Genomic DNA, 24,766 nt, shown 5'->3' with positions numbered 1-24,766 from the left:
TTTTGCTTTCCCCCAGGTTTATCTGTATTAGGACAGACAGAAATAGTATATTCAAGTATAAAACAGATCATTTCCCCCATCATCTCTGAAAACAATCAACCAGATCCCCACATTCCCATCACAAAAACGACCAAAAACCGCACATTATCTCGCTGCTGATCCCATTCGGTCAGTGGGACACGCCAGCAGATGTAGGTCACCACAGGAGGAAAGAAATCATTTATCTTTTTGAATCCTCCGCTCCTCTGGTTAACAAAGATCAGATGTGGACGCGCCTCTGCCTGGTGGACACTGCCCACACCTCGCACCACACTCACTCACTCTCTCTCTCTGACATGCCAGCGGGAGTTTGCGTGCGCAGTTTCCCTCCTCTCATGCGTCGGGAGCGCACAGAGGGGCGCACCGCGGTGTCAGTTTGCTCCAGCCTCTTGTAGCGGTCGCTCGGTGGCTGCTGGTTGCGCGCACTCTGCCTCCTAACAGGAATTTGGGGAGTGGAAATTCCGCTGTTACTTTCACGGCTCGCCTCGTATCTCTGACATTTCTGCTGTGACGGTCAGGCAGACGCTGCGAACAGAGAGAGGAGAGAGAGAGAGAGAGAGAGAGAGAGAGGCGGAGAAAGACAGAGAGCTGGACTGAATTAGGAGTAAAGATCTGGAGAGAGCAGCGCTCCGATGATCCTCGGGGCTGCTTTTCGCTGAATCCTGGTTTTCTCTTTCAAAATCATCACTTGGAAGTACGTGCTGGCTCCTTTTTGAGAGGCTTGACGGCTGCTGCTTTTGACGGATTTCCTCCTTTTTGATTCTTATTCCCTACATTTGGATTATTATTTCTTGTTTCCAGGAGATGGCAAGTTGTTGCCTGACAGACGCGGGGATCTGCTGCTGAAGCTCGCAGGATGCTGGGGACCCCACGACAACCAGCTCTGCTACTTTGAGATACATTTTCGACCTAGCACCCTCCTGGACGTTTTTGTCTGTGTTTTCTTTATTCAGAATGTCTGTGTTGTACAATCGAAGGATGCTTTGTGGATTGCTATTGTTCCTTTTCGCCCAAGTCATCTCGGTTGCTTCGTTGACTCAGACTGGTAGGTGTTGACTGCCTGTATGAATGAATACATGTGGCTCGACAACAGGCAGTTTGCTTGAATATTGATCCATTTCGCATCATTTTTGCAGCCTTGCTGCCTCTCACCTGTTATGCCTGTGCTTACACAGTGAGAGCACATCTGCAAGGGTTGTAGTTAAACCCTTCTTTTTCCACGAATAGATCAGCATGAGCAAAGATATGCAAAATACCTGTTGTTGGAATACAAAGCAACACCATAAAGAAGCTCAAAGTGTCCAACAATCACTACAGAATCACATCATGTCATTTCAGGAATGAAAGGAGGCTGTGCGTAAAGGTTTGGGTCATTTTTATGGATTTTTTGCGCATTTTCGTGCAGGTTTCCGTTGCGCTTTAGCCATTCAAAGACGCATTTTGGAGCTTTTACGCACGCTGCCGCTGAAGCCTGGTGCAGCCTACAAGCGTTTTAATAAATCATTCATTGAGAAAATGTAATTCAATCATGCTGCATGTTCGCAGGAGGCAGCAGCTGCAGCCAGCCCACCTCACCTCCACGGGCGTCATCGCACCTTATGGCAGGGATGCGGAGCAACACTTTATAGCACACCTTGTCAAAAAGAGTGTGATTGGGGAGATTTATTGCCTTTTAGGCTGATAGAGTTTTCTGTCAAGTGATTTAATCATTAAAAAAAATGTGCAAGGGAGGTTTTGCGCAGAAATCTGCGCATTTTTGATTAGACATGTTTCCTCAAAATGTGATTTTAATGATTCTGAGGATTAGGGCTGGGCGATATGAACCAAACATCACATCTACTGATATTCTCTGTTAGCTAAACGTTCTTCTATGATATGAATCTGGATATTTTTAATGCAATAGTCCAAAACATGTTGAGATTTATAAACTTTGAATGATTTTTGGTAAAAATCAAACAATGTTGGCAGCTTTTTAATGCAATGGCAACTAAAATAGACGTTCAAAGTAATCAATACGAGGCAATTTCATGATTTAAAACGGAAATAAATGTTTAAAGCATGCAAAACATTGACTAAATTTTCATTTTAACAGTTGTTTACATGTTTTAATCTAAGATTCTAATTTTTTAATTACTTTTAATGTCTAATTGCAAAGAAACTTTACAATTTCCTGTCTAAATTTTGACCAAACAGAGAGAAAGTGCACAAATATGTTGGCAACGTTTGGAAAAAAGTGGGTGTCCTCGCTCTTATCTTTTTTCGGTATAAATTTCCTTATCTTACTCTATATTTCATCATTGATACGTCTATAAACGTGATTTATTTCCCAGCTCTGCTCATCCTCACTCCTCCTGATCTTTATCAGAATCCCAGAAAGCTCTCCTCCTCTAACTGATCAACTTTCTGTCTTTCCCTCTGCAGACAAATGTGGGGGGAACATAGAGATCCACACCGCGGACTACCTAACCTCCCCGGGCTACCCCGGTGCCTACCCGCCCTCCCAGCAGTGCGTGTGGGTGATCACGGCCCCGGAGCCCGGTCAGAAGATCCTCATCAACTTCAACCCGCATTTTGATCTGGAGGACCGAGACTGCAAGTAAGACTCCACTCCTCACACACTCTCTCTCTCTCTCTGCTCATTCTCCCACCCATCCTCTGCTCTTTTCTCCTCCTCAATCCTGCCTGGATACAGCGGGAAACTCTGCCCCCTATTGGTCAAGGTGCAGGGATGAGATATGGCACAGAGGCTCCTGGCTGTTAGTTCAGAGGAAATAGGCGTTTGATGGGTTTATGTAATTCATTGATAAAGAGGAAGGGTCTCTTGTGGCATGTGCTTCTGATGTGTTTTTGGCAGGAATTTAGAGGAGAGTAAACCCTGTGAAAGTCAGCATGAGCCAGCTTTTTGTTAATGAAACTCACTTTACCTGCTGTGGATGCAGAGAATAGGCATTTGCTTTTCATTTGGAGACATTTGACCTGCTTGTTTGTTGACTTTGCTTGCAGGAATAGAACTTCAGTGAACTCACTGATCATTAAAAAGAGATGCTGATTGGATTTTGGAAGTTTCAAAGTGATTAGAATGCACAAATATGAGCTTATGGCTCTGTCTCGTGTGTTTTCTCACCTAGAGCACTGCATCAATAATAAGTCAGTCATTCAGGGAACTGATTGTCACAAAAACAGGCAAAGTTTGGGTCATCATGAGGGCAAAAATGCTGAAAAATTCAGTGGTTTTAGTTTGCTAAAGTTGGGATTTTGTTTCTTTTTTAAACTTATTTCATCTTTGTTGCAACTAGCAATATACGTAGATTTAAAACAGGTGACTTTCAGAAAAAAAATGCAGATTTTTGTCTGATTATGGATGTGTTTTAGACCAGTGGTTGTCAACTGGCAGGTCAGGACCAAAAGTGGGTTGCAAAGCTCTTTCTAGTGGGTCTCAAATGTGTGCCAAGAAAAAAAACAGTGGCAAAAATTCTACATACAGGACCCTAAGTGGACAAAGGGTGAATTCATCCATGTATTTTTTAGGTTTTCCTATGATTCTGAGTAAATCTCAGTATCTATCTTAAGATTTCTACTTATTGATCCCCTTTTCGTTGGATAACACAGCTGGTCAACAAGGAAATTCCTCAAGAAATCACAGATTTCTATGCTGTAAAATAAAAAGTATGCACGCATGTCTTTCTGTAAAGATGCCACTAGTGTCCAAAGTTTTTAGGAAATAAATCTGAGTGGTTGAATGTTTTCAAAATTCTTGGTCTCAGTTTCTCTAAAAGAGGCCTAGATGGATCCTGATGCCTGACAGGTTGAGAACCACTCTTTTAGACTACATTCAGGCCTGTGAAACTAGACGTCCAGTAGCTTTCTACTGATAATCAGGTTGCAGGGGCTGAGAATTTGTGCGTGATTTTCATTTTGAGGCAGTTTCCTGTTTCTTTGGAAGCTTTGCTTGCTAAAGTGCAGAGTTGTCATTTCACATGAAATCTAACAGAAAGCATCGCTGCTTGGCTTTGTGGAAGATTTTAGGTGATCAGGCAGACACAAACACGAGCTGATGGTTCTATTTCCAGTGGTTTTATTCTTGAGCATTGTGTTTTCTCACTTTGTTGCATCAGGATGTGGTTATTCATAAAGATGATCACAACAAAGGTTAGGCTTTTCAATAACAACTCCTGAAGATGTGGGCGGATGGTGCCATAATGTCAGGATGTTATCTTCTTACCTTTTATTTATCTTGCTGTATTTTATTCTTTCTCATTGTTATTTATTGTCAGCATTTTTTCTTATTTCTAAGAGAGTCTTGTGCAGTATGTGTGGGTTATGAAGTTGCATCTTTATTGATATGTGCAAGTCTGTTCACAAGGTCATCGTTGCTGTTTTTCTTATTTATGACTTACATGTTATTATCTGGCAGCTTCATCTGTGCAGCTCTTAAAGTCCAAGGCAAATTTCCCTTATGGGACAATAAAGTGGATTGTATCAAAAAGGGGGCAAAAATGCTGCCATTGTGGCGATTGTACTCATTTTTAAAGTTCTTATGGAAAATCTTTGTCATCTTTGTTTGGTCAATTAGAAAAATCACTTTGTTGCCCTGGAAACAAGAAAGAAGCTGGAGAGGGTGTTAATTTTGAGGCAGTTTACCTCTTTTCTTTCTCATTAAGCTTTGCAAATAGTTCTAAGTGAGGCTGCTTGGCTTTTTGCAAGGGTTAAGGTTGCAAAAACACAAAAGCATGAGCTGATGGTCGCATCCTGTGTGGTCTTATTTATGCATAATTCTCACCCAGAGCATCAATGAGCTGGTTATTCAACAAGTGGACCACCACAAGTGGTCTCCTTTCAGGTCATTTGGGGGCACAGGCCCATTTTGATGTTTAAATTAACTCTTTACAATAAAATCTTTCAAAGCAATTAATTTGGCCCCTGAAACAAGAAATACAGTTGTTATTTTTTCTGTGCTGCAGAGAAGAATAAACCCTGTGACCTACGTCTAAAGACGTTTTTGTGACAATGTTCAGTTTCTTGTTGCAGAAACAGAGACATTTTGCTTGCTTTTCATTTTGAGTCAGTTTCCTGTTGCTTTAGAAGCTTTGCTTGCAGAAATACAACCTAAATCATGTCATTTTAAATTATAGCATTGCTGCCTGGCTTTTTTAAGCTTTAAAATGATAAAAAGACTCAAACATGAGCTGATTGTTCTGTCTCAAATGGTTTTCTTCATGTACAGTGACTTTTCTCACCCAGAGCTTCAGTAAATCAGTTATTCCTTGAGTTGACCACCATTCAGATCATTTTCAGGGGCAAAAATGCCAAAAAACAATCAGTGGTTTCAGTGAACAGTGGTCCATTTGTCAGTGCAGAGATTTTGGTGCCATTCTGAGCTCTTAATAATACTATCTTTGTTTGGCCAAGCCAAAATATCATCTCATTGGGCCATAGCAACAAGAAATGCAAAATGTTGTTTGTTCAATTGGTGCAGATGAGAATAAACCCTGTGATAGTCCATGTCTAAAGACATTTTTACTACAACTGTTCAGTTTTCTTGTAGCAGGAACAGAGAGATTGTTCTTACTTTCATTTTGAGTCAGTTTCCTGTTGTTTCAGAAGTTTTTTGTAGAAATACATCCCACATGATGTCATTTTTATGTTCAATTTCTCCTTTTAAAACTCTTTTGTATAACAATTGTGTCTCCTTTGTAATTAAATCAACTTGTTTGTCCCCGGAAACAAGAACTACAGATGACTGTGGTTGTTTAGAGAAGACTAAACCTGTGAAACTCTTTCTCTAAAAGGTTTTTAGCAGTGATATTCAGTTTACTTGTGTCAGAAACACAGAAAAGTTGTTGAAAGTGTTGCTGATCATCTTTTGAAAGTTTGATGGTGGATCAGGAGACTCAAAAATGAGCGGATGGTTCTGTCTCCAGTGGTTTCAGTATGTGTTGTCTCACGCATTGCATGGCATGAATGAGGCAGGTATTTATCAGGATCATCACGACAAAATAGGCAACACTTGGCTCATTTTGGGGTTAAAATGTCAAGAATCCTGCAGTTTGATTTTGTCAGAGTGGACATTTTGGAACTTTTTATAGTTATAAGAACAGTCTTATCATCCCTGCATTGTTTAACTAGAAATCAGCTTGTACTTTAGCCCTGAAAATGGGCACAAGAAATGCAAATTTTCATCCGTTTTTGGTGTTGTAGAGGAAGATGAACCCTGTGATCCTCCATGTCTAAACACTTTTTATAGCAATGTTCAGTTTTTCTTTTGTAGGAACAGAGAAATTATGTTTGCTTTTCATTTTGAGGCCTCTTCCTGTTTCTTTGTTTGCAGAAATACAACCTTAATGAGCTCATTGACTATTACAAACAGTTGAAAGCAATGCTGCTTGGCTTTTTGTCAGATTCACAGAGTAAGAAGACACAAACATGGGCTAATGGTCTAGTCTTCAGTGGTTTTATTCATGCACAATGCTTCTTCCTCGGTACATTGCATCATCTTTCTGCTTGTGGGTCTGCTGTAGAGAAGAATAAAGCTGGAAAAATGTTCTCTTGTCTGTGCTAAATTTTGCAGCTTTTTATTCGGATGCACTTCGCCAAATTCTTTGTAAACTTAGATTGCAGAAACCTGCATGATGAGATCTAACATTAGAAATGGTCAAAAATAGTGCTGCTTGACTTTTGGAAGTTTGAAGAAGTTCTAAAGACAGAAACATGAGCTGATGATTCTGTCTCTTGTGGTTTGTTGATGGAGAGCATGTTCTCTCACCCAGAGCTCGTCATGTCCTTAAAAAAGCTTCTTATTCTTCAAAATGTTCACCACAAAAAGAGGAACGTTTTTGGTTGCTATGGGTGTGAAAATACCTTAAATTCAGGGGTTTCATGTTGTCAGTGTGGAGGTTGTGGTGCTTTTTGATTGATAAGAACAGCCCTATAAAGTTTGTGTGGTTGAGCCAAACATATCAACCTGCTGGGCCCTGGAAATTCACTCAAGAAATGCAGATTGGTGTCGGTTTTATGTGCTTTAGAGGAGTAAAAACTGTAAAACTTGTATCTAAAGGCTTTTATTACCAATGTTTTATTTGCTTGCTGCAGAAGCACATGAAGTTGTGCTTGCTTCTCGTTTTGAGGGCGTTTACCTGTTGCTCTGGAAGCTTTTCTTGCAGAAATAGAGCCTCAGCGCTCTCATTGAACATCACAGAGTGATACTGCTTTGGTTTTTTTAAGATTTCACCTGGTTATAAAGTCAAACATGAGCTGATGGCTCTGTCTCTGGTAGTTTTATTCATACACAGTGTACCCACCTGCAAATTTGTACCAATAAGCAGGACACTGATCTCCAAAAGGTGGCCCATGGGCCAGGTCAGGTCCACCACTGCCACTAAATCAGCCTGCATGGACCCTCTACATAATGCTACCCTGAATTAAATGTGTCATAATTTGATATAGAAAATAAAATAATAGTATTTTTAAAAAGATTTCCTGCCTATTTTGACTGCCGACCACACCTGCACCATTTGAATAACATTGCTTCATGTCTTTCTAGTGTGACTTTCATAAAAGTTACTTTTTGTAATTATAAAATAGTGGCAACAGAAGCAATGGTAACATACACAACAACTTATCTTTGCAGCTGAGGTAAATTTGCAGAGGTTTTAGCCCTTGGCTTGATATTTTTGATGCAATCTGGCCCTTAGGGTGAACTTTTCTGGGAACCTTGATGTAGGTTATCAAGTTAAGCTCCACCAAAGAGGTAACAGCTGGTCATTTTGGGTGGCATAGATGCCTAAAATCCAGCTTTTCCAGTTATAAAAGTTAAAGAAATGCTTTTTAGTCTTCAATGAGAACAATTTCAGGGAACACTTAGTGCACGTTTTGCTTGCTTTTTGGTGTTTTACAGAGACGGTTTTATCTGTTGATCCGAGAAAAGTGAAATCGTTTGACTAAGACACAGACACTTCAGTGTATGCCGTACTTCCTGTCCCCATCCGTGCCTTTCATCCCTCTGCACTGACCAGAGAGGGGTCATTTTGGTCCAGCTCTTTCTCAGAAAACAGCATTTTCCACATATGCATCATTCCTCCACATGTCCGACCGTGCTTCCTGCCATCACCCTACATGACATCTAAACAAACATTCATGCGTGTAGACACACAAAGACATGCACAACCCACCCGCACCCCCTATCTTTAACCCGGAGACACTCGCCCGATTGTGTGCATCCACACAACAGCCCATGTGTTGTCTCCCTCTTCCATAAATAAGCCTGTCTTTATGCCGGTTCCTCTGTCTCTTTTAAAAGCTCCATAAACGGCTCCTGTGTAAATCACCGCTGGCTGTCTCACAGATGGGCTCCTCCAATACTATTGGATCATGTTGCAGCACCAGGGGACTAATAAACCATTAGCTTTCTGGACAGATAGTGGATATTGTGTGTCTTTGAAGGGATTACACACCTTCTTCAGTGTTTTAGCCAACAATCAGGAGAGCTGTCTTCAAGACAAACTCGCTGTGCAGTGAACTTATTTCATGTGATAACCCAGGGAGCAGTATAAGTATGTAATAATGCTGCTTTAGTAATGAAATGTCATAAATCTAGGTGATAAAATTTCAGTAGGAGGTTGGGGCTGGGCAGCACACCATCAACAGAGTATTATTGTGTGCTTTAAATCACTTTCCACAGGTTAATGAGCTGGAATAAGGTGGTTGTAAAGTGTAATATTACAGTTTAATTAGGGTCTAACATGTGCTAAATGTTTAAGTAATATGTTCTTATCCAATGAAAGAGCAGATGGGCTTCTTTCCTGTGGTCAGACAAAGAGCAAGACGAGAGTTTGCATGACTAAAAAGTACAGATGCACCAATAGATTAGTAACCAGTCATTACCGGCATATTTTCTTTAAAAATGTGATTAGTAGATTGAAATAAGTATCTAATGTCCCTGATTCTCTGTGTTTAATACTCTCAGTGGCTGAGAGAAGCTCTGTCTGTGTGGTATAGTGTCATTATATAACCTAGCTGCATTTCTAGTCAGTAATTATTAAATTTAACAGCATTTTAAATCTAAATTAAACTGTATAGCCTTAATTTTATCAGGTTAGGTTAGGTTAGGTTAGGTTAGGTTAGGTTAAGCAAAGCTCAGTGAAGTTCAGTTAAGTTGAGTTGAGTTAAGTTTAATTGAGTTAAGGTAGGTTAAGTAAAGCTTAGTAAGGTTAAGTTGAGTTACACTAAGTTGAGTTAAGTTTGGTTAGGCTGGATTAGGTTAAGCATTGGTGAGGTAGTTAAGTTAGGTTAAGTTAGGTAAGGTAACATTAAGATAATTTGGGTTCGGTTAAGTTAAATTAAGCTGTGTTGAAATAATTTCAGTTAAGTTTGGCCAAGTTGAGTTAGTTTAGGTTAAATTAAGTTAAGTCAAGTTAGGTTAGGTAATGTTAAACTGTGTTTAGTTAAGTTCAGTAAAGTTAGGTTAGGTTAAGTTACACTGTCAACTAAGGTTAGGTTAGATTAAATTAGTTTAGGTTAAGTTGAGCAACGGAAAGGTGAGTGAAACTGTGTTGAGTTCAGTTAGGCTAGGTTAGGTTAAGTAAACCTGAGTAAAGTTAAGTTTGGTTAGGTTAAGTGATGTTACATTAAGTCAAGTGAGGTTAGGTTAGTAAGGTTAAGCCGAGTAAGGTAAAGGAGAGTTAAGATGTATTGAGTTCAGTTAGGCTAGGTTAGGTTAAGTTAAGCTGAGTAAAGTTAAGTTAGGCTAAGCTAAGTTAATTTAAATTATGTTAGTTTAAGTCAAGTTGGGTTAGGTTAAGTTAGCTTTAATCAGGTTAGGTTAAGTCAAATTAAGTTAGGCTAGGTTAAGTTAAGATAGGTAATGTTAAGTTCAGTTAAGTTCAGTTAGGTTAAGTGGTGTTAGTTTAGTTAGTTTTGTTAGTTTGGTTAGGTTAAATTAGCTTAAATTAAGTCAGGTTAAGTTAAAATAGGTTAGGTTTAGTTAAGTTAGGCCATGTTGAGTTAAGTTCCATTAAATCAGCTTAGGTTTGGTTAGGATAGGTTAAGTTAGCCTGAGTTAAACTGAGCTGGGTTGAATAACCATAGATGTTTATTCTTGACATAGCATAGCTAGCAGAGGTATCAGTGAGTGTACGGACCAACCATGTTTATAGCTGCTTCCCTGCCCTCGTTTAATACTGCAGCCTACTTCTTTGAATCATCATGCACTGAAAACAAGCAGTTCATGAGTTAAACCATCTTTAAACAGATGTTTAATCCATTATAAAATAAATAGCTGCAGCACTAGGCTCAAGATGAAACACGTCAATCCATGGGGGCCAGGAATACGGTGGACAGCATTGTATTATCTTCACTATTTGTAACGTTGAGCATGTTGAATAGGCTTCAGATTTTCCTGGTTGGTAATATTTGTCAATCAATTTACATAAATGAACAGAGGAACCCTTACACTGTTATTCAGTCGTTTTTAGTGTAGGATACTTAATGCATCTCTCCTTGGAAGGTCTTAATTCTGCTGTTAAACAAAGTCAGTAAAAGCATGAAATTACCCAATAAAGATGACTTTTGTCTTTTATCAGGCTACACTGCCACCTGCAGGGGGTCTATGTGCACAAGAAAGCTAAGTGGACTGATTGACCATTAAACCATCAAACACAAAACATAACCACTGTCAGAATTGGCAGGGGAAAAAGCCTTTTTTGGCTAAAGAATGTAAAGAGAGGACTGAGTTATTACTAATCTGAAAGTGAAGGAAAAATCCAGCTTTTTTTATCAGAGCTCAGGCTGATTTTCTTATGTTTCTACTGTTGACTTTGGCTGCAAACACCAGATTCCCCTTCTTGGTTAGCGTTCAGTCAGGAGAGCAAACATTTCCACATTAAGACCGACACGCTCTCCCAGCCAAAGGATCCAAACCTGTGACCATTCAGCAGCCAGGCCACCCTGCAGCCACCGTAACGTGTCATTTGGCTGTTTTTCTTAGGCCCCTCGGTTTTGCTCGATTGGTTTCATTATTTGTTGTGTGAGTTTGTGTTGGATGATGACGGGGTGTGTAGCTCGTAGCTCTCTGACTTGGCAGGAGGCTGTGTTGTTTTTGGGAACGAGTCAAATGTTCGAAATATGCCCATTGAGCTGGGCCGTAAGCCTTTGGCGAGACCGCAGGCCCACTTAAAAATTTCCTGAGATGATATTTGAGAGTTTTATTTCACTGTTTGATGCCATTAAGTTGAGCTTCAACTCCAAAATATTATAATTCTTTGATTGGAAACAGTCACAGAACATAATGTTTTACTATGAGTCTGACGTCTTGAAGTTTGGCCTTCAATCTCTCCTGATGATTCGACTGAGAACCACATGGGACACCAAGCATGTGCTGAGCTGAAGTGTCCATGAGCATGACCCTGAACACATATCAGGTTTAGATCTGGTCTTTGACATCCCCATGGGCCTGCAGAGAGAGAGGTAATAGAGCTGTGGATATGTTCTTCTGGTATCTGTATCTCTATCAGTCTTGAACTGGTTACACCGCTGCCCAGCAAATAGGTGTTATGATCTGTCCCAAGAATAATGGGAAAGCAACACGCTTAGAACGGATTGCACTTTGCTATAGGCATGGTTCATCACAGATGGGTTGCATTTTCCCCACTGTCAACTTTGCCTCATGCTTATTCACTTTACTGGGTTTAGAAAGTCCTTGAACACAGTTATCCAAAATCAAGACTATGCAAAGAAATGTCACTTTTATCATCCGTCTTCAGGTTAGTTTTATAAATTTGGAACCTTGCAAACCTATTTGACGAGCATGTGATAAACTATCCTCTCTATTTAGCAGCAGTTGAACTAACACATTCTCCACATGCAAGCAAATGGGCTGTATACCCTATCAAAGTCCTATCTGTGCAAAGTCTGTTAATGTTATCATCATTTTGACATGCTTTTTTTGGCTTTTCTCATCTTTGTAAGCTTAACCACCATCTTTCTGTCAACAAATGTAAATATATGTCTAAGAAAAGGAGGCATGACTCGCATGACTTTGTTGACTCGTGCATTTGCACTCAGAGACCTTTGGTGAATGTCAGAGTGAACCAAACCAAATTGCAACATTTTATTTCTTTAAATATCCAGGCAGTAGAATGTTGGAAAATGGTGACAGTATACCATCATACTTTCCCTGAGCACAGAATGACTAATTCAAAACTCTAATTTTAACTAGCAGTCTGAAACCAAAGGAAATTTGCCATCAGTTGACAAGCAGCAATTAAGGGAATGTTGGTTTATATCCCTTTTTTCCCTCAGTAAGTAATCTGATTTTGATCCAAATTTTAAACTGTGCCTGTTTAGCTTTGTTTATATCTTGTAATGTCACTGCAGATGAGCTTGTATTGGTTCAGTGTTCCTTCTCCAAAATACTCTCTGAGAGTTGTAGAGGGAAATTAAGCTGGTGGCAATGACAGGACACTTTCAATAACACCCGTCTATCTCACTATCAGCTATCTTTCTCTCAAATTTACCCTCCTGACTGCATTGTATTGTTGGAATGGCACCCCTCCCCCTCCCTCATCAGATATCCAGTCACAGCTTGCCTATCTCTCCCAGTCCCATAATTAAATTACTGGACCAAAATGGAGCAAACATGTTCCAGTGCTGTGAGAAACATGTCTGCAGTTTACTAGCCAAACAAAGAAGCAACAGCGCCGCCGAGCCAAAAGCAAACGCCGGCTACATTTCCGACATCTGTGTTACAAAATATCTTCCACCGTGCACGCACGTGATGCAGAGTTTGTAATTATGATCTGTGGTTACAGCTTGTTTATATGTACTTATTTAAAGCTGGGAAATGTTTCTGCCAGTGTGATGTATGATGGAGAAGTTTTGGGCTGAAATTAGGTGATGGAACAATGAAGTCTTCAGAAGTGTATCGAAATCACTGCAAATGCACTCTTTCAAAAATGTCTGAGGTTAAGTAGATGAATCCGTGGTTCAAAAGGCTTTCATGAGCTTCTGTACAACAGTCCGTCTGGGTGCTAACTCCGACAACAACCTTTTTCTTCCACAAACTCTCAAGTGACACAATCTGCGCTCGGAGAACAGACGTTGCCTTAGATGAGAACCAGTAACACTTTTGTCCAGACACTCCGAGATCCGTTGGCTCTGCCTCCGTAGCCAATCTGGAGCGGCACCAGGACCAGTCTTGTCTCACATCCATGTCTGAAATAGCGAGGCCGACAAAGAGGATCCCTGCGGAGCGCGATAAAATAGAGCAGAGGCATGGATAAGGAACATGCGTCGGTGGCGGGATAATTTGGGACATCTCTGTTGAGGAGTTGGCTGAACTGTTTCCTCCTACATGAGGCTGCGCTGGCACAGTCTGCCCCTCACATACACAACACACACACAGACCACCAAACTTTCTATCAATTACAGTATGCTTAATGTGCACTTTGTGGTGCAAACATGACTCCAGTGTGCATGCTTTGCAAAATTCCTGTATGGTTATGTGCACACAGAGACTCACTCTAACACTGTTTTTAACTTCTTCCTGTTAGGAAGACCAGATAATGACATTGCTTTTTGAATTGAAAGGTTTTTAAGTGTTTAAAAAATCAAAAAATGTGTAAGTCATGTGTTTTAGTGAACATTTATGAGAGATTTGGAGGAATATGTGACTGCAAATAGTGGAAATAGCTGCCGTGACTGCTGTTGACAGCTGGTTTAAAGCCTCAAGACTGACTTTTTTGGCTGCCTCAATCGTGGGCTTTTTGGAGCCAGTAGTAGCCATATTTGGGTATTCATAAGGTTAAGTTCAATGACTCACTAGAGCTGAAGTAAAGCTTTAGAGACAAGCACGCACCCACCTATCAGTCAAAAAAGGTATGCTCTTATTGGAGGAAAAATTCTGCTTTGATATCATTCGTTATTCTGCATTTTTTCCAGAAATTTCAAAATAAGACTCAGAGATAAAAACACCTTTTTAAGGTGTAGGGTTTTATCCAGTCCACAGACAGCTGCTTTCATCTCAGCACCCATTTTTTCGCTATTGGTAGAGCCAAATGGTCAATCAAACTCTTGCAGAAGCCTGTCCAGAAGAGAGAAAAACATGTCCTCCAGCAAGAAAAGCTTTCAGTTGTTTTTTTTTTTTGCTCTTCTTTAATAAAGAAATGTCCAGTTCTGATAAAACTGCCTCTACAGCAAGAGACACCTGGCGGTACACATCAGACATCCCTAAACACACATGTAGTTCAAATATCTGTAAGGGCATGTGTAGTTGACTTCATTGGAGCATGGCCAAGTGGAATGGTTTACTGCCATCCTCCACTCTGAGCTATAGCTTTTTGAAGAGGAACGATAGCAAAAGATAGAGAAGCGTTAAAAGAAAGAAAGCGTTTGATGTAAACAGAGAGCAAGAAGGCGGCCTCGCCTCGTAAATGTGAGATAAATTCATGAATGGTAATGCTAATTTTCCAGTAACCCAAACAAAAGTTGGTACAAAGGTACAAACATTTAAATAATTGGAGCCATTTTACAATCAGTCATAGCCAGGCCTCGACATATGAAGCTGACACAGTAGTCGACCACCTGATCCCAATTATCTATCACCTCCCAGCTCACATTGTAATAAATGTATCCATCTATGCGGAGTTTTCTAGCCATGCACCCCTTGGAAACTGTCTGAACTCTAAAAACGATGTTTAAGAGGACAGCTTCAATCAGTGATTTCTCTCATGTGCGTGCACTTACAAATATGTCAACTAGCATGCCTGATTTCTGCAGCCAGGTTCTCTTGTAGCTACATTCATGCTAGTCTCTTCACCGATCATCATGTTTTCATGCTTGGAGTAAAACTGAACCACACCCAAAGCTACTTCCTCTTTCACCTCAAATGACACAGATTAGTCACATCAATCTCAGGCTGTGAACAAGCACATCAAGCTCAAAGTTGTGCAAGATAAATCCGCCTGATGACAGGCCAGTGCATCAGCTCTACAAGGCTGTGTTAAGTGAAAAGCAATACCTTACCGTAATTTGGAGTTTACAATAATCAACACCCTTTTGCAACCTCCTCTGGCGATGTTATCTAGACGGCACGTAGCTGACTGTACGCCTGCCTTTGACTGTGACAGCTTTGCTGTTATTGTACCGCCACGTTTACAGTCCATAGTCTTTAACTTTGCAGGAATAACACTCAATAACCTGTGCAGTACAGCCTTCGCTATGCTCAAAGTCTGACAGTGAAAAGGGCATGAGGATACAGATTTTTTTGCCCTGTATGTTTGTGGGATTACTATATAGGAGATAACTTGAATTGCACTATTTTTTTACATTGCATGTAAGAGAAAAGCATCCTGAGTACTTTAATGAAGGGGTTGCCAACTCTGCCTTTTCAGGGACCCCCTTAAACCAGTAGCCTGGCAAATATCAAACATTAAACATATAGATTTATTATGTATTTACATGTATTTTCTTATTATCCATTTATTCCATGTCTTAATTTTGACAATTATATTTAGTCACACACATTTTCCTCTTCCTCTACTCTAAGTTTCTGCACATATAATTACTCCACATAATTGCTGAATCCTGACCCATACACAAAGGAAGAGTGGGGGTCTCGTGTGGGGGTAGGGTCAGAACTAGAAAGAGAAAGAAACAGAGGGAAATGCTGTAAATTCCTCTGCAGTGTAATGGAAGGACTAGCTGTTCCTTATTGTATGTCCTGAGGCCGTGTGCTCCATGATGAGTCAAAAAAATGTTTCCTCAAACAGAGACACAGTCACAGGACCGACGTCCCACTGCCTGGAGTTGTCACATGAATGAAAAAACACATTACTTAGAGAGTGTTTGTGTGTGTGGATCAGTGTGGGGGATGGGAGGTTTTCTGTTATTTATAAAGTAAGGCTTTAGTTTGAATCATTTCATGTTTCTTTTAATTTGATGGTACTTTGCTGATGATTATGACTTTATTAAGTAAACATGCTTGTCAGTGAATCTAATAGAAACTAGATTGACGGAAAGATTTGTGGATCGTTGGGTCGATGGAGTTTCTGTGGATCCTGATGCAGAGCTGATGGACTTATCTAGAATAAATGAAGGGCTTTAGATGACAAAGATAGTCATGGTTCTGTTTATGAGATTGTTGGGTTATAATGGATGACCGGATGTGTACACTGGTCAGTTGACTGTTCTTGGATCATGGGTGTGATAACAGTCAGCACCACTAAATCCACTTTTGGATAAGTGCTGGATGTATGACTCTACATAAGGACTGTTGGACAATCAATTAACTCCTTTCCTAGTTAGTATTGGGAACAGATGGCTGAATCTTGTGTCAATATGTGGACATGATCCAGACATGCTGCCAAATTCTTTGGGCTAAAGCTAATTTAAAATGGAAAACTGTTCTGTGGTCACATGGATCAAAATCTGACATTTATTTTGGAAACCATGGCCACCTGACCTTGCAAAGCATGATGGATACGCCTGTTGCCGTGTTTCTCATTGGCGAATCCAGCTTCCGTCCGAACCGTTTGGGCCTGGTTAGAAAGTGACAGGACCAATCAGCGACAAGGGGCGGTACTTTCGGGCGCGGCGGAGTTGTGATGTAAGTAAGCAGCGGCAAGAGGCCGGTGCAGTTAGACATTAGTGTGGATGCTGCTAAAGGGCCAGTTTTATCAGAATGTGAGGACATTTCTTTGTTAAAAGAAGAACAAAGAACAGCACTGAGTAGTTTTCTTTTGAAAAACGACAAAAGTCGTGTACTGACATGTCTACAGTCACCATGGTTCGCGTTATGCAGTTGTATAGCGGGTCTACTCCTCAGTAGCGTCTACGTCACGTGTTTTGTTGCTCTGATTGGCCCGTAAAGATGTGACAGACAGAACGCTCATCCAATCACCCTCAGAGGTTTTTTTTGAAAGGCTCTGCCCTTTCCCAAATGCTGTCTATGAGAAGCTTTCCAGATGCATGTGTGAAACAAATCCATCTGGGGTGCCAGGTTAATGGACACCCTGTCCTGTAGACTAAAGAGTAGATGGGCCATCCAGCTTGTTACCCTGGCACAGTTCTAATGGCATTATTATTTTTTATCATTATTATTGCTATGTTTTTCCCTTTTTTCCCTGTTGATTTGTTCCTTTTCTCTCTTCTTTTATTCTTTCTATATCATTTAGTATTTGTAATGCTTTTTATTTCTATCTCTTCCACTATTCCTTTACCTATATAAATCCTACATCCATATATATATATATATATATATATATATTGCATTTTTTACAGTGTACCTCGTCTTGTCTTTAATGTATTCATACAGCTCAATCCCAGATTATACTGATATCCCATCCCTTCACTATTCCATTATGTTCCCCCTAAAACAAATAAATGCACACACACATACATACAAATATATACACACTCTCATATGTCTACACACACTCACCCACACACACAAAAACATAGCCTTTCAACACGCTCAGATTTAAAACGTCACAATGATATGAGTTCCTGCTTGTCTTTGTCTTGTCTTGTTTCCACTGTTTGTATTATTAGAACTGTAAATGTGTTGTCCCTCACCTGTCATGTTCTGTCTTGCGTCACTCAATAAAAAAATAAGTAAATAAAAGTGGAAAACTGTTCTGTGGTCACATGAATCAAAAGCTGAAATTTATTTTGGTGTTCTGCGGACTAAAGGGGAGATGAACCATCCAGCTTTTTATCCTGGCACACTTCAAAAGCCTGCATCTCTGATGCTGAACCACAAATTACATGCATCACAACAGCATGGCTTCACAGTAGAAGAGAGGAGAGAGAGCTGAATGGACCTGCCTGCAGATGCAGGGTTTCTACCCAAAGGATGGGTGGATGAATTGGACTGAGGGCAGGGTGGACACATAGATCGATAGAATTACATATAAATTAGTAGACTGCTTCTTAACTGAACGGATAGTTGGACCTGAAGGACCTGAATCTATAGAAATAGCTGAGGATTGGACAAAGGTTTTTTTATGAAAGAAGGAAAAGAGGATTGATGGATGAATCTCATATATGGATTATTGGATCATAGGAGAGTTAGGGGATGATAAGCAGAAGTGATGGATTGGTTGGATGAATAGATCTGATATAAATGATAAATATAATGGATGGATGACTCACAGAGATGAAACACTGTGTGACTAAATGGAAGAAGGGACATACTGTGTGATGATGGTTAGCTGGACGGATGTATAAATGTTGAGCAGGATTGTGTGGTGGACTGCTGAATAGATGGATATACAGTTGGACAAACCTCAGTTCCCAGTACATTCTTTCTGACCTCTCCCTATGAAAGAGCAGAACAACATTGCCAACATTGTTTAGTCTTGTTGTTTCAAGACTCCAAAAATCTGCCACATCAGAAATAATCTGTTGAGCTTCAGCCCTTTTTTTAATGTGGCTTTTGGACAGAGGCGGTCCTCCTCTCTGCGATGAGTTTGCCAGTTTTAAACAAAATAAAAACGCTCCCCTCCAGATGGTTGTATTTTTCAGTTCCACACCAGCCGCACAAACAGGAAGATTTAAAGCATTGCTGTCACAGAATGGTTAGTCGGTGGCACGTTTCCAAGGAAATGTGAGGCGTGAGCCTCAGAAAATTATTTGGTTGTTTGTTCTGTATTGAGCAATGTGGAGTTCTGGTTTTGTTTCTCTGAGACACAAAGTAGTCATGAGAATGAGGTCAGTGAAGGATGGAGATTGGTTTTGTCTTCCTGTTTGTTCACTGAATGAGAAAGGATCATTTCTTATGTAACATCAAAACTTTTTTGTTTTCTTTATTAGATAAGATGTTTGTATTTGCAATTTAAAAAAACAAACAGCTGAACTGTTTTAGGTTCTACTGAGGACTAAATTTGGATTATTATCCTTTTCAGTTCAGACATGATGAGCAACATAGAGCTGTTCAAAGAGCCAAAAACACAAACACAAGGCATTTATTACATCAAGAGCATGCAAGGGCATGATGCAAGGAGACAGATGACATCAAAATACAAAGCAGACCAGAATTAACTTTCTATCTATTGATTGATTTGTTCGGTTGCATGACTGTGCATCACTCTTGCACATGCAGACAGTTAAAAAGCTCTACTTTCACTCATTATTTTGATAGTTTTATAATTTACAGATGTTCTGAGAACAAACGCTCATAAATGTGCATTACCATGACAAAGAGGAGACATTGGAGACCTTTAAAACAGATCTTTTTAGCAAAACTTCAAACATAATGGAGGTTTTTTTTCAGTCATGAGACTTGATGTGATAAAAACAATAGCAGTGACCTTCAAAATCCATGATCTCGCCCCCACTGTGTCTCATTAGTCTGTCAAAATGCAAGCAGAAGAGAGCAGACAAATGTATCCCTGCAGGTGAAGACTAGAGGAGCAGTTGCTTCTGTTTTTGTGTGCATTTATGTGTGCATCAAGGAGAAACGGCAAGAGATGGAGAGCTGACATGACAGCAAGATTTATAACAATAACTTGTTGAATCAGTGACTGACAAATGTAAAGTTCATAATATCAGTAACCTTTCAAGGCTAAGGCCTGCCTCCATAAAAACATATGAAATGCTGTTTGATTGGTTTGTCAGTGGGCTGTTGTCATCAGCATAATCTTTAGTATGTTTGTTTAGAAACGAGGTAAGGAAAATATTCTGCATGTGTTGTAAGGCATATATTTGTATTTTTTTTATGTGTTAATGAATGATGTGTAAGTTTCTTTGATTTAGCAGGTTCATATGATTTAAACACCCCTAGGATGTCTGTGTTCTGTTTTTAATGAAGGCGTAGACATTTTCTTAAGTATTCAGTTTCAACATTGCAAAGCCATTGGATTGGCTAGATACCACATCTGCCATCAGGTGGACTGGTTTTACAAAGCTTCAGTTTGAAAAGCTCCTTCTTGGTGAGAGAATGACCGGACCAATCAGCTTCATGTGAGGAGAAGAGGCAAAAGCGATGGTCGTGGTTTAAATAATGGCAACCAGTGAAGAGATTAGCATGGATGCTGCTTCTGATAAGAGCAGTTGAACATCACTTCAAGCTCTCCTGAGTGACTACAACCCCCGTTTGGATGAAAACAAGCAATAAGACTGAACGGCTACAGATTAGAAAAGAGTGGTAATAGTGTCATTCACTGCTGTTACATTGCATTTTGTGCTTCAAATTTGATTAAAAACATATATTTTCATCCTCGAAGGATTAATGAGTGTAAAAGCAGAGCTCTGTGGCTTTGGACTGAAACTAGGGAGGAATAAAGTGGTCAAATGTGGGATGGGTGTTGAGTTCCTCAGTGTTAATTTCGTCAACTAAAACTATGACTAAAACTATTCGTCGACAGCCTTTTTTTCCATGACAAAAACTAGACTAAAACGAACAAAATAGATCTGTGATGACTAAAACTGACAAAAAACAAGTGTAGTTTTTGTCAAGCTGACGAAAACTAGACTAAAATGTAATTTAGTTTTCGTCGGACGTTCAAAATCTGTGATATTTCTCCACTGTGGATAAATCTGTCAAAATGCAATGCATCTGTAGCTCTTCTGCCTCTCAGCTGTAGAAAGCAGGGACCCCAGGTTTGGCAGGGTGCAGAGAACCACTACCATGACTTGGTACCAGATTTAGACAAGGAAATAAATGCTTGGACTAAAAGTAAAGACTAAAATGTGAAGACTTTTTATGGACTAAAACAACTAAAATGTTTGGAGTTTTCGTCAACTGAAACCAGACTAAAACTAAAAAGATAGAAATGACTAAAATGTGACTAAAACTAAAATGCATTTCATTTAAAGACTAAAACTAAAACTAAAATTAAAAATAGCTGCCAAAATTAACACTGGAGTTCCTACTGACTTTAAGCTGGTGACCGCTCTGAGACAGCAGAAGCTGTAGTCTACTGCCCACTGACAGATCCTTCACACATTCACTCATATGTTAAAGTAAAGAGTCAATGTGTTTGACATGGTTAAATACACTCATAAGGTACAGTTCTTTGGCCAAAAATTGAGGCTGAAAATTGTCATGTGTAAGCCCACCCAAGGGCACCATCGGGCAAGAAGGAAGATTGACACAACTCTGGTAGTGCTCCAGCTGTCTTTGCATGTTACCAGGGACATGGAAAAAAAGTTTGTTGACAGGATAACAGTAAGAGGTGGATGTGGCGAATAACTGTGGCCTGGGGCAGGGGTTCTAAACCTTTTCATCCCCCAACCTTCAAAATAAAGATGTGAGAGACTGGGGACCCTGACTTTGCCTGAAGCTGGTCAAGGGTTGTCATGTGCAGACTTACATTTTGAGTTTTTTAAACATTACTTTGATTTCAGCATAAAACTTACCAAATTAGCATGTTTTAAATTACATTTAACTAATTTCATGCATTTATTTTTAGATGCATGAATAGATATATGCATGCATATTATTTTATTCATGCTTATATTTTGAGGGCATCTCCCCCTCTCTCAGTGTCTCTTGACCCCCACGTTGAGAACCCCTGGCTTAGGGTACTGTCTGGGTGGGTAGCAGGGTCGCCGCAAGCCTCTGGGCCCAGAAAACTCTGGCGGTCTCCGGGCATATTATGAGGAGGCCCTGTGCAAGAGAGATGTCATTGAGCTTGATGTGTGTCGAACTTGACAAAGGCGGCCCCCTCCAGCCCCTGTTTGCAGCATGCTGTGGCCCTACAGTGAATCATTGGCACCCTGCAAGCCTTAAACTTATGCACAGGACTGTATGTGATGACAACAAACGGACACTCAATGAGACCAATAACTTTGCCAATCCTCGTTCAGGAAAACCATGGTTTTAATGTTTAACTCACTAGCCTGTGGATCCTGGCTCCCAGTAACCTTTAAACTGTATGGTTTTTGTATATTAAGCTTCTAAATCCCTGATGCCCTTGTCTCTCCCATTCACTGCCATTTATTCCAGAATGGGGTCAGATTGATCATTAAGATAATCGTTATTTGAAGCCCTAAATTTGCTGACATTTGTTGATGTTTGAGATGTATAAAATTATCCACGATTACCGCTGTGAGCCAATGAGATTTGACTCTACATAGCTTTTAATAGCTGAAATCATGAGACACTGATCCTCAGTTTGCATCTCTCTCCCTCTTCTTCTGCTGTTTCTCAATGACTTTCTAAAATTACTTCCCATGCTGCATTGATGTTTCCATCTGGGATTCCCCCCTACTGAGCTGAAAGTACTAAAACAAATGAAATTAGTTTAATCATGAAATGCCTCCCAGTCATTCATTAAGATCTTTTCAGGACATAAAATATTAAAGGACTGAATTAACATGAAATGGTGGAATAGAGCTGAAAATAAGCAGAGGAGAGGAGAGAAGCATAAGTCTGCTGAATAACAAAGAGAGATTAAGAGTAAACAAGAGAAAGAAGAGAGGAGGAGAGCAGAGGAGAGGAGACAGGCTGAGAGAGACGGAGGGCCGTAGGCTGGTTGGCATGGTCAGTGTAACACTGACCTCTGTGACAGACCTCTCGCTGTTCCTCCTCCTCCTCCTCCTCCACCCTCCGGCTGCTCTGTCGCTTTTTTCATCCGTCACTTTCTCTCTGCCTGTCTCTGTCTCTCCTCACACTCTGTGAACTCTCGCTGCACTTGTCATGTTTTCAGCCGATTTGTCCTGTTGTTCAGCTGTGGCGGTGCTGTGACTCTGTCTGGTTCACTCTTTTTCATGGAGGAGAAATCTGGCTACACTGTCCACACCACTGTCTGTAAAGGTTATTATTATTGATACTTGTATTAGCATTGACTGGCCAATGAATAGAAGCTTAAGATACAAGATAAAATGTTCCTTTCTGACTGAATAACCACAGGAAAGACCACAAAATCTGACATATGACTACCTTAAAGAACCAGTTAGTATGAAAGGTTGGATATGATGAGCTGAAGCTTTAGCCTTAAGTTTTTCCCACTTCAATCTTCATTGTTAGAGCTCAAAGGATTACAAACCCTACAACCATCTTAATACTAATGCCAGAGACCAGGACCCCCAGTGTCAGTGTAAATGCCATTTAATGTTGCTTACAGATGTGCAAACTAACTACTAAACCTTTCCCAACACTGCAAAGATAAGTTTTAAAGAACACAGTATGCCTGTGTGCATCCTTATAATTTTCACCAGACTATTTATAGATTTTTACAGTCATGGGTAAAGTATGCAACTTCATTACATAATAGCTGCAGCTACATTAAAATACACATGAAAATATTGAGTTACTACCATATATGTTGCCGTAGATCTTCAATGTCATGAAATTGAGCATCAACTTAGCTATGTATGACTTTAGCCTGAGCAATTAAGATTTAGATTAAACTGTAATGTGGCCTACTGCAGTTCTTCAATTGCAGAGGGTGCAACATTTCTTTAACCTGAAATGTGTTAAAATGTCAATTTAATACAGTTTTTGCAGCATAGCCCTTGTGCTCATCACATTATGCAAACACTCGTGTCATTTTTTTCTAGATTAGTTTTCAAAATACCCAACTTTCCTTATGTTTTTTACATAATTTCTTATTAAAAAGGAGAATGGCATAAAAATGAGTGTCCGCTTCAATACAACAATTCATGTCGAACTGGTCATACGAGTCAGAATAGTCAAAATTAGATATTTTTTCCACATCATTCAGCCCTACTATAAGCTTAGGTACATTCAAACCAACAGCTCTTTTATTTTTGTATTAAAGCTCATGTCTGTGGTTAAAAATAAATGTTAGAACTCAAACATGTTTGGTAAATCAAACTAAAAGCTAACTGAGTTTTTTCCCCCATAAAGCTGGAAAACTAAAGTTCTAACATCAGATACGTCAGTCAAATTTTCTGTACATGCAAGACTGTTAAATTTTAATCTGACATGAGCGATAGATGTTGTCACATGTCTATTGCATTTGATGCGTTTCACATCCATAAGGGCAGTAGTCCATAGACGCTGTTTTGGAAGGGAACTCTGGAAAGTCCTTGCTGTTTCTCTATGATGGTGAGATACAAAAAAAACACAATTTAAACAAACCGAGACAGGATGATGCTCAGTGAAACACACTGTGGTGAAATTATCTGAGATCATCGTCTTAAATTGTCCAAGGTAAACTAACGTGTAAATCTGTCAACATTTCAGGAGCATAAAAGCAGGTTTTCAAAATTCAGAGTAAACCCTCCAGACTTGCAGCATTACATGGAGCACCCAGTCGTCCAGTTTAGCATAGATGTTATGTATGGTGGCTCGACTTTATTTATTTATTTATAGATAAAAAGATTGAAGTGTTAATGACGCCTCGGTGCCAGAGAAGTCCAACTTACTTTGCCACACAGAACACAGCAATCAGGGTTAAAAGTCTATTAATCTAAGAACAGAGCGATAAACAAAGTCTACAGATTAGACCATCGGTTCCCACCCTGGGGTCTGGGACCCCTGTTTGCTCTGAAGCTGCCAAATTAGATCTGCAAGAACTATGATAAAGCAATAATTAAGTAGTTTATACAAATGTCCTTTAATAAGAAAAGCATGCATAGGCCTTTTTTTTAAATTGTAATCTATTTTGACTTTTGATGGCCGTGTGTCACTTTTTCTTCTCTCCTGGGTCCTGGGTAGGGGGGTCTCAGCTTTCCTTAGGTACATGTAGGGGGGGCTCCAAGGACAAATGTTTGGGATACATTGGATTAGATGATATCTCAATGATCCAGCACTGATAGAAAAACC

At 39.9% G+C, this 24,766-nt stretch overlaps 1 protein-coding gene across 1 annotated transcript in view; it reads left to right on the top strand.

The window, feature by feature from the left end:
• The first annotated feature begins 439 nt into the window (after positions 1 to 439).
• The window catches only part of LOC121519770 (neuropilin-1a-like), a 157,309-nt gene continuing 132,982 nt past the window's right edge, over positions 440 to 24,766 (top strand). The window contains exons 1-2 of the mRNA XM_041802656.1: positions 440 to 1,084; positions 2,461 to 2,635. Coding sequence (XP_041658590.1) covers positions 994 to 1,084; positions 2,461 to 2,635 — 266 coding nt within the window. The 5' untranslated portion in view covers positions 440 to 993. The remainder of the gene's footprint in view (positions 1,085 to 2,460; positions 2,636 to 24,766) is intronic.

This window comes from Cheilinus undulatus, linkage group 13 (genome assembly GCF_018320785.1).
Source record: "Cheilinus undulatus linkage group 13, ASM1832078v1, whole genome shotgun sequence".
NCBI lineage: Eukaryota > Metazoa > Chordata > Actinopteri > Labriformes > Labridae > Cheilinus > Cheilinus undulatus.
This window is presented reverse-complemented; position numbering and strand designations above follow the sequence as displayed.